The sequence below is a fragment of the Lissotriton vulgaris genome, chromosome 4_1 (genome assembly GCF_964263255.1).
Source record: "Lissotriton vulgaris chromosome 4_1, aLisVul1.2, whole genome shotgun sequence".
NCBI classification, from domain to species: domain Eukaryota; kingdom Metazoa; phylum Chordata; class Amphibia; order Caudata; family Salamandridae; genus Lissotriton; species Lissotriton vulgaris.
Window position 1 is genome coordinate 847,915,120 of NC_141691.1, and position 17,153 is coordinate 847,932,272.

General features: G+C 41.6%; 1 protein-coding gene across 1 annotated transcript; it reads right to left on the reverse strand.

Moving 5' to 3' along the window:
• Positions 1–15,625: 15,625 nt before the first annotated feature.
• LOC147722666 (uncharacterized) lies at positions 15,626–16,618 on the reverse strand. The gene has a single exon (XM_086967343.1). It carries the CDS (start codon positions 16,616–16,618, stop codon positions 15,626–15,628), a length of 993 nt encoding a protein of 330 aa, XP_086823469.1.
• Positions 16,619–17,153: the final 535 nt, after the last annotated feature.

The window sequence follows — 17,153 nt, forward strand, 5'->3', positions numbered from 1 at the left end:
TTCTTGAAGCTTGCTTCTGTCGAGGCAGATTGAATAGCCAAAGGCAGGGCGTTCCAAAGTTTCGCCGTGCCAGCGGAGAAAGATCTGCCCCCAAGTCTGGCCTTCCTAACTCGTGGAAAAGTTAGCTGAAGCCGAGAATTAGAGCGTAAATGTCTCTCCTGATGGTAGCGGGGGAGTCTGAGTTTTAAGTAGGTAGGACAGGTACCTTTCAATGCTCTAAACGCTAAGGTAAGAACTTTGAATTTAACTCTGCTTGCTACTGGAAGCCAGTGCAGTTCGCGCTGATGCGGAGAGATAGGATGTCTGAAAGGAATTGGTTTTATTAATCTCGCAGCCGCATTCTGCACAATCTGTAAGCGCTGCACCAAATATTTGGGCAGGCCAAGGTAAAGGCCGTTTGCATAGTCCAGTCTGGACGTGATTGTCGCATGTACCACCATTTTGCGGCATTCAGCAGGTACAAGAGACAGAAATTTCCGGAGGGTCCTGAGTTTGTGAAAACATCCAGTAGTAACCTGCTGAACGTGTGAGGAGAAAGAGAGATTCACGTCCCATCTTACTCCCAGATTCTTCGCATTGGTTCCAGGGACTGGGGCAGGACCCATTTCGGAGGGCCACCATAAGTCTGATGGAGGATGCGTATTTTTCCCAAAAAATAAAACCTCAGTTTTGGATGCATTCAACTTAAGTTTGTTGGTATTCATCCACTTGGCCACGTCTTGATGGCAGCCCCTTATTTGGCTAAAAGCTGCCTCTGATACTTCAACATAGGGGAAAACTAGTTGTGTATCGTCGGCATATGAGATTGCCTTCACCCCCCATTTGGCGATCAGGGTGAAAAGAGGGGCTAGATAGACATTAAAAAGGAGCGGGCTGAGTGCCGACGCCTGGGGGACGCCACACCACAGGCGTTTTGGTTTGGAGGAGAAGGCACCCAATGCGACTTTCTGAGAGTGATCTGTTAGATAGGATTGAAGCCAAAATAGTGCCTTGTCCTCCAGGCCCGTGTCCTGCATCCTTGCCATTAGTCTTACGTGGTCTACCGTATCGAATGCGGCCGATAGATCCAGGAGCACCAGCATAGCTGATGCCCCTGAGTCTAAAGACCATCTAATCGACTCGGCAACCTCAATGAGGGCCGTTTCGGTGCTAAACCCAGTCCTGAAACCTAATTGTGTTTCGTGTAAGGTTCAGTTTTTCTCGATAAAACTGTTCAGTTGGCGCTGAATCAGTTTTTCGAGCATTTTTCCAGGGGCAGCCAGCAGGGAGATGGGACGGAGGTTGCTCAAGTCGTCGGAGGCACCACTAGGCTTTTTTTTTTGCGGGAGAAGTGTGGCATGTTTCCAGCAATCTGGGAACGTGCCAGTTACAATGGATGTGTTCCATATATGAAGGAGTGGATCTACAATCACGTCCGACATAATTTTCCAGAGTTTTGGTGGGCAAGGATCGTCAGGAGCTCCTGATTTGCATTTATTTAATTCATTCAGAGCCTCATCGCGAGAGATAAGATGGAATTGGGTTAGGGGGAGGGGGGGTGAGACTTTTATTTCTGTATCTGCCATTGCTGTCTGCGCAGGGGTAGAGAAGGACTCATAAACCTGAGCAATTTTTTATCAAAAAAATCTGAGATGTCCTCACAGAGTCTCTCTGATGGGGTAATCTCAGTCTCGATGGCCCTCGGTTTGAAGAAGGATTGAACAATCTTAAATACTTCTTTACTAGACTGTTCTGCTTGTTGAATAGAGGTCGCATAAAATGATTTTTTCGCTTTTTTTATGGATCGATGTAGACCTCGGAGGGCTTTTTTGTAGCAAATTTTAGCTGCTTCACAATAGTTTGTCCTCCAAAGGCGCTCCAGCTTTTTGCATTTACTTTTTATTGCCATCAGCTCAGTGGAGAACCAGGGGGCGGTAGGAGATTCTCTTCGAGATGTAGCAATTTTGGCAGGAGCAATGGATTCCACTGTGCTACCTATCCAGTGGTTCAACATCATTGCATCAAGGTTGACGTCTGAAGTCAATGGGGGGGGGGGGGCAGCTGCAAGCGCCGGGCATAGGGAGACCGCAGATATTTTATCCCATTTCCTACGCTTGTACGAGCGTTTGCCTGCTTTCTGAGAGTGGGATGGGAGGGAGATGGAGAAGGGGATTGGAAAATGATCCGTCCATACTAATGGTAGTGGTGAAAGGGTTGTAGAGTCCCGTATGTTGGAGAAAATTAGGTCTAGCATATGGCCAGCCCGGTGCGTCGGTCCTGAGGTAATTTGGGTAAGATTGGCAGCTTGCAGCGTTGTAATAAGTTGAGTGGTCTGGGGGCAGTCAGGCCTATCAGCATGGACATTGAAGTCACCCACTACAATAAAGTGTGGGTGAGCTAGGGAGCTTAGGGTTATTAAATCCAAAAGTTCATCGGTGCGTGATGAGGGACAATCCGGGGGTCTATAAATTATCAAGCCAGCTAGAGATAGCTGGGGGTTAATTTGAAAACAGAAGTGTAGCCCCTCTACACCAGGGATGGTGGTAGGAGCCGAGGACGTTAAAGTGAATATGTCCTTGAAAATAATTGCCACTCCGCCACCTCTTCTGTCTTCCTCTCTATTTGAGAAACTTAGTTTATAGCCCGGTGGTGTTGCCATAGGAATCGAGGCCATGTTATCTATGTTTAGCCAGGTTTCAGTAAGAAACAAGGCATCCCATTCAGATTCCATAATTAGTAGGCTAATATCATTGGCATGTTTGGGTAGTGATCTACAGTTCAGTAGTGCTGATTTGAACAGAATGGGGGGGGATTTGTAGCAGTCGGGCGAAAAGAAGTTTTAGCGCAGATCTTTGATTGAGGCGGGGTGATGGCCAGTAAATTGCCGCACCTCCGACAGGGGGTTGGTAGCTCCGACTGAGCCAGATCGAGTCTGGTCGCCTGACAAGGTTTCGCCGTGTCCAGCGCCACTAGTTCCGCACTGGTCATGACTATCCTTTTTGTGTAGGGCATTATACCAGCAGCATGGCTGGCGCTGTGCGCAGTCGGGTCGCGGACGGGCGCAGACGGGCTTGCCTTAGGCGCGCCCGCTGCGCTCGTCCGCTGCGCTTCCGGAGGATACACATTTTATATATTGTGTAGGGGGCGTGGCCTAAGGTTGGTGGGCGTGGCCCCAGTGATTCCCCTCCAATGGCGGCAGCCGAGAAGTGCACTGGGGAGTGGTCAGTAGGATCCTTACTTTGTTAAAAACACAGTATCACACAAAATACAGGTTTAAAAAGTATTTAAAAGCACAACAAGTTATTTACGATTTCTCCCGGCTTTCCGCCTCAGGAGATGAGCAGTACTCTGTTCGCGCTAGTAAGTCAGCGCACCTAAATACTGGGTGGAGGGGGCGTGGCCTAAGGTTGGTGGGCGTGGCCGCAGTGATTCCCCTCCAATGGCGGCAGCCGAGGAGTGCACTGGGCGAGTGGTCAGTAGGATCCTTACTTTGTTAAAAACACAGTATCACACAAAATACAGGTTTAAAAAGTAATTAAAAGCACAACAAGTTATTTACGATTTCTCCCGGCTTTCCGCCTCAGGAGATGAGCAGTACTCTGTTCGCGCTAGTAAGTCAGCGCGCCTAAATACTGGGTGGAGGGGGCGTGGCCTAAGGTTGGTGGGCGTGGCCGCAGTGATTCCCCTCCAATGGCGGCAGCCGAGGAGTGCACTGGGCGAGTGCTCAGTAGGATCCTTACTTTGTTAAAAACACAGAATCACACAAAATACAGGTTTAAAAAGTATTTAAAAGCACAACGAGTTATTTACGATTTCTCCCGGCTTTCCGCCTCAGGAGATGAGCAGTACTCTGTTCGCGCTAGTAAGTCAGCGCGCCTAAATACTAGGTGGAGGGGGCGTGGCCTAAGGTTGGTGGGCATGGCCGCAGTGATTCCCCTCCAATGGCGGCGGCCGAGGAGTGCACTGGGCGAGTGGTCAGTAGGATCCTTACTTTGTTAAAAACACAGTATCACACAAAATACAGGTTTAAAAAGTATTTAAAAGCACAACAAGTTATTTACGATTTCTCCCGGCTTTCCGCCTCAGGAGATGAGCAGTACTCATTACTTATTATAAGAAGAATAATTAATAACCCCAGCCAAGAAAAGCAGCAAGTGTGGAAATTTCTCACTGCCTTTGGCCAGGGTAGTTGATACAACAAAAAGGCTCGATAAAGGGCCTGCACTTTGAATAGGAATATGAAAGTGAACAATAGTTAATAACTCCTGCGAAGAAAGGCAGCAAGTGCGCACATTTCCCACTGCATTCTGCCAGGGCAGTATCTATATAAAAAAGGTTTGATAAAGGGACATGAGTTTGAATCATAATATGAAATTTAAGAGTAATTGATAACCCCAGCCAAGAAAGGCAGGAAGTGTGCAATTTCCCACTGCCTTTGGCCGGGTTAGTAGCTACAACAAAAAGGTTCGATAAAGGGCTTGCATTTTGAATATGGATATGAAATAGAAGAATATAGTTGTTAACCATAGCCAACAAAGATAGAAAGTAGGTGTATGTATGTGTAAATGATGGGTTGATTGAGTGGGAGATGAATAATGTAAAAAAAAAAGAAAGGCTGCAAGTGTGCAAATTACCCACTGCCATTCACGGGTAGTAGTTACCAAGAAGGCTCAATAAAGGGCCTGTACTTTGAATTTGTATTACAAGAAGAATAATTGATAACCTCAGCCAAGAAAGGCAGCAAGTGTGCAAATTTCCCACTGCCTTTGGCCGGGGTAGTGGCTACAACAAAAAGGCTTGATAAATGTCTAATGACTAATGTTGAGGACAGCGATGCTGTCCTGGTGACACAAAAGTTCATCGCAATAAATGCATAGAAATGCAAGTTTACCAAAATAAAGATCCATAAGTGAATATGGACTGTTTGCAGAATATGTTGTTGCAGCAGTTGATGTGCTTGGTGCAGCAGCAACTGGGTTGTCCTGCAATGTCTGTGTTGCAGCTCAAGCAAAGTTGTTGGGGTGCAAGTTGTTTATGTGTTGCACTATATTTGCTATGCCAAAGGAGTATTTTTTGCATTGATCACCCCTTGAAAGAGTTGTTTGGCAAATTTTACAGGTTACTAATTATTGGTGTGTTTCAGTTAGTATGTGTCTGGACTTCGCTGGATGTTACATTTTCTTTGGTACATTTAAGGTGGACTCATCTGCTGCATTCGAAACATTGGGCCTGTTGGGAAGATAGTGAAAAGTAACTTGTTATTAATATTGTATTATTTAAGGGTCAATAGCTTTTTGAAAAGAAAACTTTATATGTATTTACATAGTAAACATAGTGATCTCTCAAAACTCAGTGGAAAAGTGGGAATGGGTCTATTATTATGAAGGGTGCATAGCCAATTAAGCAACATGGCGGACGTAACTCTGAAAAGACCCTTGCAAATGGCTCAGTTATCTGAGTCATACTATCATAGACTCTGCATCAGACAAATGTTAACTGGAAATTTCATGCCTCAAAAACAGCCCAAAAACGTATCACTTAATTTTGATCTTCAGCATCTACAATCATTGAGGGTACTTGCCTTTACGTTTTGCATATAAATTGAAGTATCTTGGTTGCAGACACCAGAATACTTTTCAACAGACTCTAAATGTAAAAAAGGATGTACATTAGCACATCATAACAGCAATGCTAACAATTCAAAACTTATTTTGCAATATATCATACATGATTCTAGGTGTTTTCAGATGGAGGAATAGAGATAGTCACAACTGTTGCAAACATATTCAAATGGGTTGAGTACGAACATTATTGAAAATTCACAACTAAAATGACAATATCTTACTGTACTATGTTAAAAATTATTGATATGCCTTTATCTATAAAAGACCTTCTATGAAAAAAGAAAATACAGAATAATGCAATTTTCAGGACAACACTAGAGTGTGACAACGTATTTATCATTGAAATGTTAAAGTCAAACCTGATGACTTCATTAGGTCCATTGCAATTTTCAGTAGATAATTCCGTAGAAATATTACATTAGTAAAAATCTCAGCAACTTGCTGCTGAGTTAGGTAGCATTCTTCAAATTGAAAACATAATAAGCAATGTATATGTTGAGCAAAAGTCCAACCTGAATGTTAATGTACATAAAAATAATTAATCAGAAAAGGTTTGAGGTTGAAAAGCAATCATAGTTTTCAGTTCTCTAGATACATTACAAAATCATTTAAAAAAATTAGCATGTATAATATTGAACCAGACATTTTCGAAAGAAAACCTTCAAAATAGATTGATAAATCCACTTACCAGAAGTATCCAATGATAATCAATATTTGCACCAGTAACACTGAAAAGTCACATAACAGATATGAATATTTACCTGAAAAGTAGAAGAGCTATATTTGTGGAGGAAGATACAAGAAGACACTGTTGTTGATATTACTAAACAGTAAGGTTAATATGAAAGGATTTCAGTACACAGATTGATTTGAAATAATTACTTAAAGATAGGTAACTGTATTAGGAATGGGAATATACATACATTTGGTCTTCTGAAACATATTTGAGAGGAAGATATGGAGTACCTATTAAAATATATGAAAGCACACGAGCTTGTAAAGAAGAACGAATATGTACATCATTCGTTATTAGCCGTAATATACACAATTTACATGTAGCAGAAACTAACCTGAACAAATATCCAAAAAAGTAACATTTCTTAAAGAAGAAATTAGTTTAACAATCTACCACAAACCTTTCTCAAACACAAAAAGTTCATCAGAAATACCTGTCCTACATTAATGTAGTTTGTAAAATATGTCGTGTGCAGAAAGATATAATTACGTACTGTTCTTCAATGGATTAACTTTTCACCTATATAGGAGAGATTTACATCAGTCAATAGAACATCATTAAAGATTCAAATTATGTGTCAATACTGAAAAAATTATACTACCGTCAGAGAATTTTGTAGATAGTGTACGCAGTCCATGGTTGTGGAATTTGTTGAAACCATCAGGATACACATTATGGGTTGTGCAATCCGGAAGCTCTTGGTACGTAGTGGCATTAATTTCTATGGAAAATGAAGATAAAGGGAAAAAAACGTTAGAAGAAAAGCATTATAGATGTAAAGAGCACACTTTATATGCTCACATTCAAGTATAAAGACATAAATGACTATAAAGATGTGGAAGTATATAATTAGTAACACAACTGCCACCGCGTCTTCACAGCTCAATACGCCCACAAAGTTGGAGTGAGGATACAGAGTACAGTCCATACAAAGGGACGGGTAAGGCCTGCCAAATTGATGCAGTTTGAAAACATGGCAGTTTTAGAAAGGGCGCTCAGGCACTGTTGTGCCAAGCCTCACTTTTTATATTTAATGTTACTTGTGTGGGTATGGCACAATTACTGTTGTAGGCCCACTAGTAGCATTTACATGAGCAGCCCTGGTATATATAGAATACTTTACAATCAAGAGTAACATAAATATGACACAGAAATTCAAGCACGCACAATTTATTTAAAAAAGGCCTAGGAGTGCTCCGTGACGCAGAAGGAAATGTTATGAGCAATAAGAATAGTGGCCTGGGTAGGCCACGTGAGATAGCAATAAATATTAAAAGTCACGGGAGGATTAGAAGGGAGATATACGATGAAGCACAAAGCATGTACCCCACAAAAAAAAAGTAAAACAGAGCTGGGAAGGCCACATGACGCAGTACAAAAATAATACTGTTATGAACGCACAATTTATAACAATACAGTCTAAAGCACGTGACACTTAAAAACGACACAGAAATTCATGCACGCACAATTTATTTAAAAAAGGCCTAGGAGTGCTCCGTGACGCAGAAGGAAATGTTATGATCAACTATATATGATCAATAAGAATGGAGACCTGGGAAGGCCACGTGAGGTAGCGATAAACATTAAAAGTCACGGGGGGATTAGGAGGGAGCAAATACGATGAGGTACAAAGCACGTGGAGCACAAAACTAAAGCAAAACAGAGCAGGGAGGAGCACATTGACGCAGTCAAAATGTAATACTATTATGAACGCACAATTTATAACAATACAGTCTAAAGCATGTGACACTTCAAAAATATGACACAGAAATTCCTGCATGCACAATTTATTTAAAAAAGGCCTAGGAGTGCTCCGTGACGCAGAAGGAAATGTTATGATCAACTATATATGATCAATAGGAATAGAGGCCTGGAAAGGCCACGTGAGGTAGCAATAAACATTAAATGTCACAGGAGGATTAGGAGGGAGCAAATAAGATGAGGTACAAAGCACGTGGTGCACAAAAATAAAGCAAAACAGAGCTGGGAGGAGCACATGACGCAGTCAAAAAATTAATACTATTATGAACGCACAATTTATAACAATACAGTCTAAAGCATGTGAAACTTCTAAAATATGACTCAGAAATTCCTGCATGCACAATTTATTTCAAAAAGGCCTAGGAGTGCTCCGTGACGCAGAAGGAAATGTTATGATCAACTATATATGATCAATAAGAATAGAGGTCTGGAAAGGCCACGTGAGGTAGCAATAAACATTAAATGTCACAGGAGGATTAGGAGGGAGAAAATAAGATGAGGTACAAAGCACGTGGAGCACAAAACTAAAGCAAAACAGAGCTGGGAGGAGCACATTGACGCAGTCAAAATGTAATACTATTATGAACGCACAATTTATAACAATACAGTCTAAAGCATGTGACACTTCAAAAATATGACACAGAAAATCCTGCACGCACAATTTATTTAAAAAAGGCCTAGGAGTGCTCCGTGACGCAGAAGGAAATGTTATGATCAACTATATATGATCAATAAGAATAGAGGCCTGGGAAGGCCACGTGAGGTAGCAATAAATATTAAAAGTCACGGGAGGATTAGAAGGGAGCAAATACGATGAAGCACAAAGCATGTACCCCACAAAAATAAAGTAAAACAGAGCTGGGAGGGCCACGTGACGCAGGAAAAAAATAATACTGTTCTGAACGCACAATTTATAACAATACAGTCTAAAGCAAGTAACTTTTCAAAAATACGACACAGAAATTCATGCACGCACAATTTATTTAAAGAAGGCCTAGGAGTGCTCCGTGACGCAGAAGGCAATGTTATGATCAACTATATATGATCAATAAGAATAGAGGCCTGGGAAGGCCACGTGAGGTAGCAATAAACATTAAAAGTCACAGGAGGATTAGGAGGGAGCAAATACGATGAAGTACAAAGCATGTGGAGCAAATAAATAAAGCAAAACAGAGCTGGGAGGAGCACATGACGCAGTCAAAAAATAATACTATTATGAACGCACAATTTATAACAATACAGGCCAAAGCACGTTTCACTTCAAAAATACGACACAGAAATTCATGAACGCACAATTTATTTAAAAAAGGCCTAGGAGTGCTACGTGACGCAGAAGGAAATATTATGATGAACCACATATGATCAATAAGAATAGAGGCCTGGGAAGGCCATGTGAGGTAGCAATAAATATTAAAAGTCACGGGAGGATTAGAATGGAGCAAATATTATGAAGCACAAAGCATGTACCACACAAAAATAAAGTAAAACAGAGCTGGGAGGGCCACGTGACGCAGGAAAAAAATAATACTATTATGAACGCACAATTTACAACAATACAGTCTAAAGCACGTGACACTTCAAAAATACAACACAGAAATTCATGCACGCACAATTTATTTTAAAAAGGCCTAGGAGGGCTCCGTGACACAGAAGGAAATGTTATGATCAACTATATATGATCAATAAGAATAGAGGCCTGGGAAGGCCATGTGAGGTAGCAATAAACATTAAAAGTCACGGGAGGATTAGGAGGGAGCAAATATGATGAAATATAAAGCATGTGGTGCACAAAAATAAAGCAAAACAGAGCTGGGAGGAGCACATGACGCAGTCAAAAAATAATACTATTATGAACGCACAATTTATAACAATACAGTCTAAAGCACCTGAAACTTCAAAAATATGACACAGAAATTCCTGCACGCACAATTTATTTAAAAAAGGCCTAGGATGCTCCGTGACGCAGAAGGAAATGTTATGATCAACTATATATGATCAATAAGAATAGAGGCCTGGAAAGGCCGTGTGAGGTAGCAATAAACATTAAATGTCACGGGAGGATTAGGAGGGAGCAAATACGTTGAAGTACAAAGCACGTGGAGCACAAAAATAAAGCAAAACAGAGCTCGGAGGAGCACATTGACGCATTCAAAATGTAATACTATTATGAACGCACAATTTATAACAATACAGTCTAAAGCACGTGACACTTCAAAAATATGACACAGAAATTCCTGCACGCACAATTTGTTAAAAAAAGGCCTAGGAGTGCTCCGTGACACAGAAGGAAATGTTATGATCAACTATATATGATCAATAAGAATAGAGGCCTGGGAAGGCCACGTGAGATAGCAATAACCATTAAAAGTCACGGGAGGATTAGGAGGGAGCAAATACGATGAAGCACAAAGCATGTACCCCACAAAAATAAAGTAAAACAGAGCTGGGAGGGCCACGTGACGCAGTAAAAAAATAATACTGTTATGAACGCACAATTTATAACAATACAGTCTAAAGCACGTGACATTTCAAAAATACGACACAGAAATTCATGCACGCACAATTTATTTAAAGAAGGCCTAGGAGTGCTCCGTGACGCAGAAGGAAATGTTATGATCAACTATATATGATCAATAAGAATAGAGGCCTGGGAAGGCCACGTGAGGTAGCAATAAACATTAAAAGTCACGGGAGGATTAGGAGGGAGCAAATATGATGAAGTACAAAGCACATAGAGCACAAAAATAAAGCAAAATAGAGCTGGGAGGAGCTCATGATGCAGTCAAAAAATAATACTATTATGAACGCACAATTTATAACAATACAGTCTAAAGCACATGACACTTCTAAAATACGACACAGCAATTCCTGCTTGCACAATTTATTTAAAAAAGGCCTAGGAGTGCTCCGTGACGCAGAAGGATATATTATGATGAACCATATATGATCAATAAGAATAGAGGCCTGGGAAGGCAAGTGAGGTAGCAATAAATATTAAAAGTCACGGGAGGATTAGAAGGGAGCAAATACCATGAAGCACAAAGCATGTACCCCACAAAAATAAAGTAAAACAGAGCTGGGAGGGACACTTGACGCAGTAATAAAATAATACTATTATGAACGCACAATTTATAACAAAACAGGCTAAAGCACGTGACTCTTCAAAAATACGACACAGAAATTCATGCCTGCACAATTTATTTAAAAAAGGCCTAGGAGTTCTCTGTGACGCAGAACGAAATATTATGATGAACCATATATGATCAATAAGAATAGAGGCCTGGGAAGGCCATGTGAGGTAGCAATAATAATAAAAGTCATGGGAGGATTAGAAGGGAGCAAATACCATGAAGCACAAAGCATGTACGCCACAAAAATAAAGTAAAACAGAGCTGGGAGGGCCATGTGATGCAGTAAAAAAATAATACTATTATGAACGCACAATTAATAACAATACATTCTAAAGCATGTGACACTCAAAAAATACGACACAGAAATTCATGCATGCACCATTTACTAAAGAGAGGCCTAGGAGGGCCCGTGACGCAGAAGGAAATAAACAATACTATCATGCAAGTACGATCAATAAGAATACAGGCCTGTAAAAGCCACTTGACAAAGTAATAAATATTAAAAGTCTTGGGAGAATTCGGAGGGAGCAAATACGATTAAGCACAAAGCACGTGGTGCACAAAAATAAAGCCAAACAGAGCTGGGAGGGCCACGTGACGCAGAAAAAACAGAATAGTCTCATGCACGCACAATTATTAATACAGGCCAAACCATGTGGTGTACCATAGAAATACAACACAGAAATTCATGCACATACAAAAGATGCGTGGCTGCTAGGCCTGGGCTGAGGATGGGACATCCTGAGGGTAGGGGCTGGGCCGCTGGGTCTGGCGTGGATTGGGCCTGGAGCGGAGGCTGATGTTGTGACAGCTTCATTAAATAATCAACAGTGGGAATGGACACTGGTCTCTACAATAACCATTGGTTATTCTTTGACAACCCTCATAGACGCTGATTAAATATGGTGTTGAAACGTGCGGTATATCTTTTCGTCCGCCCCTAATCAAGCGTCAGGGCATAGTCATTGGGTTGTCAAGTATCGTGCTGTATGCCTGCCTCACCCGAGGCAACCTTAAGTTAGTGTAGAAGTGTCCAGAGATAGGGGGACAGATCTCAAGAGGTAGTGAGTAAAAAATGGGGTATTATTTAAAAAACGGTGGCTCCCCAAGGTAACAATATTTATTCAGAGAAAGAGGATGAGTACCGTTGGTTAAAAATTGTAGTGGTTATATTAAGTAATTGAGTTACCGGATTACCATATAACTCTTAAAGACAGGTCGACATGTTTCAGCTCACCTAGGGCCCGAAGGTCTACGGAGCTTTCGTCAGGACAAAAAACAGAAAAGGACATAGAAAAGTACTCACACTACTTGTGTAGTTTTCAAAGGTTTGTTCGAAGATCTCAATTTGAGATTACTGTAATATGGGAACAAAAGATAATGCTAATGAACATATACAAGAAAAAATGGCATATCGCACGTAAGCGCAGCTCAGGGTTTTAAGCTGAAAACGAAGAGCAATAGATCTTCAAATAAAAGCGCACCTTGTTACGGGCACTATCAAGGGAGGGGGGTCTAGAAGAGAAGAATGCCAGGAGGCTCGCTATACTGGAATTATCTACAGTTATTGCGATAAGCAGTGATGAAAATATTTACAAAATACAGAGCGGTCACTGGTTTTTTGTATGTCTCAAATAGCGTACTGCGGGGAGACAGTGCTGGAGTTCATAAACAGCATACCTTCATAAAGGGTTAAATGCTCCACATCAGGTTGCAGTGGAGTCGCAAGTTACGCGGTCTTTGCTATAAAGTTAAAAAGCAGAGGTCATATTTAGCAAAGGTGGCTATGCAAAAGTTAAGTCCTGCCTTGGACCTAGAGAGTGTCATAAAGGAGGTATTGGCCGCCATTCTTACCCGCGTGTTCAAGAGCATGTGCTGCTTGTGCTGACTCTGCCCCTGGAAAAGGAGGAGGCTCAGTGCAGGTCGATGTTTATAGTAGAAAAATAAAAATAGACAAGGGGTTACCAGGTAACAATGACATACTCCAAAATGGTGGCTCAACTGGTAGTGCCCTCGTAAGTAGGATGTAAAAATAAACTTTGAGAGAAACCTGTGTTGACAAAACAATTTTTGCCTAAGAGAATCGTAGATACGGATTCTTTTTATGAAAAGTAAAAAGCGGGCTCTTTTCACTGTCCAAGGAAAATCCGGGTAAAGATTAATGAGAACAGATTAAGAAAACTGATGCCAGGGAATATTGTCATTCAAACCCGATACATGGGTTTTGAGGCGATTTACCCATCGCTGCTCCTTCTCAAAAAGGATCTGTTCAGCATTGTGATTTTTGTCATGGAGCATCTCGAGTATTGTCCAGGTCAGTTCATCGCATGTATGCCCAGCCTCCAAAAAATGTGTGCTGAGTTTAGTGGTATTTTTCTTAAGTCTCACATTGCTTCTGTGCTCACCTATGCGGATTTTAGCTTTTTTACAGGTCATGCCAATATACTTGAGATGGCAAGGGCATGTGACCAGATACACAACGTGTGTAGAGTTGCAATTTGTGTGAGATCTCTGGGTCCAAATCAAGTCCTCAGTCAGCTGTAATGTCTTCGTGGTTTTAGTGAATTTACACACGCCACAGGTACCACATGGAAAATGCCCTGTAACCGGAGCCATGTTGATGTTTCTGATGGTCGACACCATGGAATTTTTCTTCTTTGGTCGAGTGTGCACCAGTACATCTTTCAGATTCTTTGTTCTTTTATTAGCGAATCTTGGTTTTGGCCAATTGAACGCACCTGACGTTACTATTTTCCAGTTTTTTCTTATCAACTTTTGTATTTCGTAACTGGCAGGGCAGTAGGTTGTGACGCAGGTAACCAGGTCTTTTATTGGTTCTTTGTCATGCAACTGAAGCAGGCATTCACGAGGTTGGTTCTTGGCTCTCTTTTTGCATTTTGCAATTACTTGGGGCGTATAGTCTCTTACTCGCAGTTTTTTACTCAGGACTGTGGCTTGTTCTTTATAATCTCGTTCTTTGCTGCAATTGCGTTTATGCCGGAGAAATTGGCTGTATGGAAGATTGTCTCTGAGTGGGCGAGGGTGGTAGCTGTGGTAGGACAATAGACTGTTTTTGGCTGTAGGTTTAGTGTAAGTCTTGGTCTCAAGTTTACCATTTTCTGCAAAGATGGTCAGATCAAGGAAGTCAATGCTAGTGTGGCTGGCCGTAAAGGTGAATTTAAGCCAGCGATCCCTCCTGTTCAGCCATTCAATGAATGTGGTTAGATCTTGTTTTGTTTCCCAGATCAACAGGATGTCGTCAATGTATTGTTTCCAGTATTTGATACTGGAGATGTATGGATTGTCGTTGTTAAGGACAAACTTCTGTTCGAATTGGCTGACGTACAGTCCTGCTACTGATGGGGCAAAGGCACTGCCCATGGATGTCCCGTGGCACTGTAGGAAGAGGAGTCCATTGTATTCAAAATAATTCTCCTTTAAAGCCAATCTACAGCATTCTAGGACAAAATGACGGGGAGTCCAATGGGACCATTCTTCTTGAAAGAGTAGGTCTTCGAGCATATGCATGGTGTCATCTTGTGGTAAGCTCGTGTACAGTGATTCGACATCCAATCCTACTAAGATCATATTCACCGGGTTGAATTCTTTATCTGAAATCTGTATCAACAGATCACGGGTGTCTTTGAGATATGTCGGGGTTTGCTGGATGATCGGTTTTAGATATTCGTCCACAAATTTAGAAAGAGGTTCGAGAAGAGAACCTATTCCCGACACAATTGGACGACCAGGTGGTGGCAACTTGTTTTTATGAGTTTTGGGTAGCGAGTAGAAAAATGGTATTTTTGGAACTCGTGGGGTCAGGAAATCGGCTTCTTTTTTGGAAATCCATCCGTTTGTTTCTGCCTCATGAATCATTATTGCGATGGTATTCGTTAGTCTTGCAGTAGGATCAGAATCCAGTCTCCTGTAGAAAGTTTCATTGGATAGTAGAGCAAGGCTTTGCTGGTTATAACCTTCTTTGGTAAGGATCACTATCCCACCGCCCTTGTCCGCTGGTTTGATGATTATATCATCATTGTCTTTCAGCTCATCAAGGGCAATTCTTTCTTTTTTGGTCAGATTTTGGAAGGGTTTTTTCTTTTTGTCAAGATGGTCTATCCCTTTCAAAAGGGCCTGCTCGAAGGCTAGTATTTCGACTGGTACATTGTTAGTGGGGGGTAAGAATCTAGACTTCCTCCTTAATGTAGTATCTCCCTCATTAGTAGTCATGGGGGAGCCGTCAAAGAATGCTTTGAGTTTCAATGTCCTACAAAATTCAGACAGTTCGCATTTAAGTTTAAAGGAGTCCAAGGTGGGGGTAGGGACGAAGCCGAGGCCTTTGTTCAGAACTCTAGTTTGGTCTTGAGACAGGATCGTGTCTGTTAGGTTCACTATTAGTGATTCTTCTTGTTCTGTTCCGTCTGGGCTGAGGACATGCTGCGGGTTTGTACATTCGGGGGGCGGTCTTGCCATGTTATGTTTTTCTTTTTGCCTCTTTGTTGATTTTGGCCTCTCCCTAACAAAGCTTGGGTTGATTGATGGGGTGGAATCTGGTTATGCATCATTTGATTTCCCATTTGTTGTTGTTGGTCTCCCCCCTGAGTGTAGGGGTTCATCCAACCTCCATATGGGGGCATGAAAGGTTGGAAGAAAGGCATAGGTTTTCCCGGAAAGAATGGTGGTCTATGCCATCTATTGCCTCTATTTCCACGTCGTGGACCTCTAAACCTAGAGGTATAACGTCCTCTGCTCGATGTTTGTTGGTCCGGATTTCCTTCTGAGCCATCAGATGACCACCCTGCGGAATCTGTATCTGAGGTGATCTCAGTGACAATATAATCCTCCTTAGAGTAGGGGTGCATGCGTTCTTGGCTGAATGTTTTAAGATCTTTCGCTAATTTCTGAAGTTTATTTTGCATCAGAAATTGTTGAGTTTCGTCCATTTCTTTGTTGATCTCATCTAGTCTTGTTTTATATACTTGTGGGTTAATACCATTCTTTAGTTGAGTTTCACAGGTTAGGATTTCCGCTAGTAGTGCCTCTGATAGTCTTTTGGCTGTCTTGACTATAAGCACTAAGTAATCCAAGGTACACTTCCAGGATATGGAGGACCAGTCTCTGCGGAATGCCAGATCATGCAGGAAGATTCTAGGTGCATTGGATATCCATAAACCTCTTGGTGCCGATTTTGTTCTCAAATATTCGGTCATAATAATACCGTGTATTGCAGTTCTAATCTGTTCTCTCTTCTTATTTGTTAGGGTGTCCCATTCGTCTGTTTGTGCAATGGCTTGTGTAAAGTCTGCATTCTGTAGTAAGGACTGTGCTGCTAAAATTTCATCAATATCGCTACCAGTAAAGCTGAGACCAACATTGTTCTCCATCATTCAAGACTCGTGATCCCAGAGAAAGGAAAAAAGAAATACACCTCAATGCTATCAAAATTGTAAGCAAGGGTGTTGTTTTCCCGCAGCTGTGCGCTGCTTAAAGGCTTTTATCAAAAGGGAGGGAAGAGGAATTGCGGTCCATTCAGTTCCCCTTAGTAAGTCATTAAATAATCAACAGTGGGAATGGACACTGGTCTCTACAATAACCATTGGTTATTCTTTGACAACCCTCACTGACGCTGATTAAATCTGGTGTTGAAACGTGCGGTATATCTTTTCGTCCGCCCCTAATCAAGCGTCAGGGCATAGTCATTGGGTTGTCAAGTATCGTGCTGTATGCCTGCCTCACCCGAGGCAACCTCAAGTTAGTGTAGAAGTGTCCAGAGATAGGGGGACAGATCTCAAGAGGTAGTGAGTAAAAAATGGGGTTTTATTTAAAAAATGGTGGCTCCCCAAGGTAACAATATTTATTCAGAGAAAGAGGGTGAGTACTGTTGGTTAAAAATTGTAGTGGTTATATTAAGTAATTGAGTTA

Excerpts from the sequence above, each read along its gene's own strand:
- LOC147722666 (XM_086967343.1), bottom strand. The coding sequence starts at position 16,618 with ATGATGGAGAACAATGTTGGTCTCAGCTTTACTGGTAGCGATATTGAT.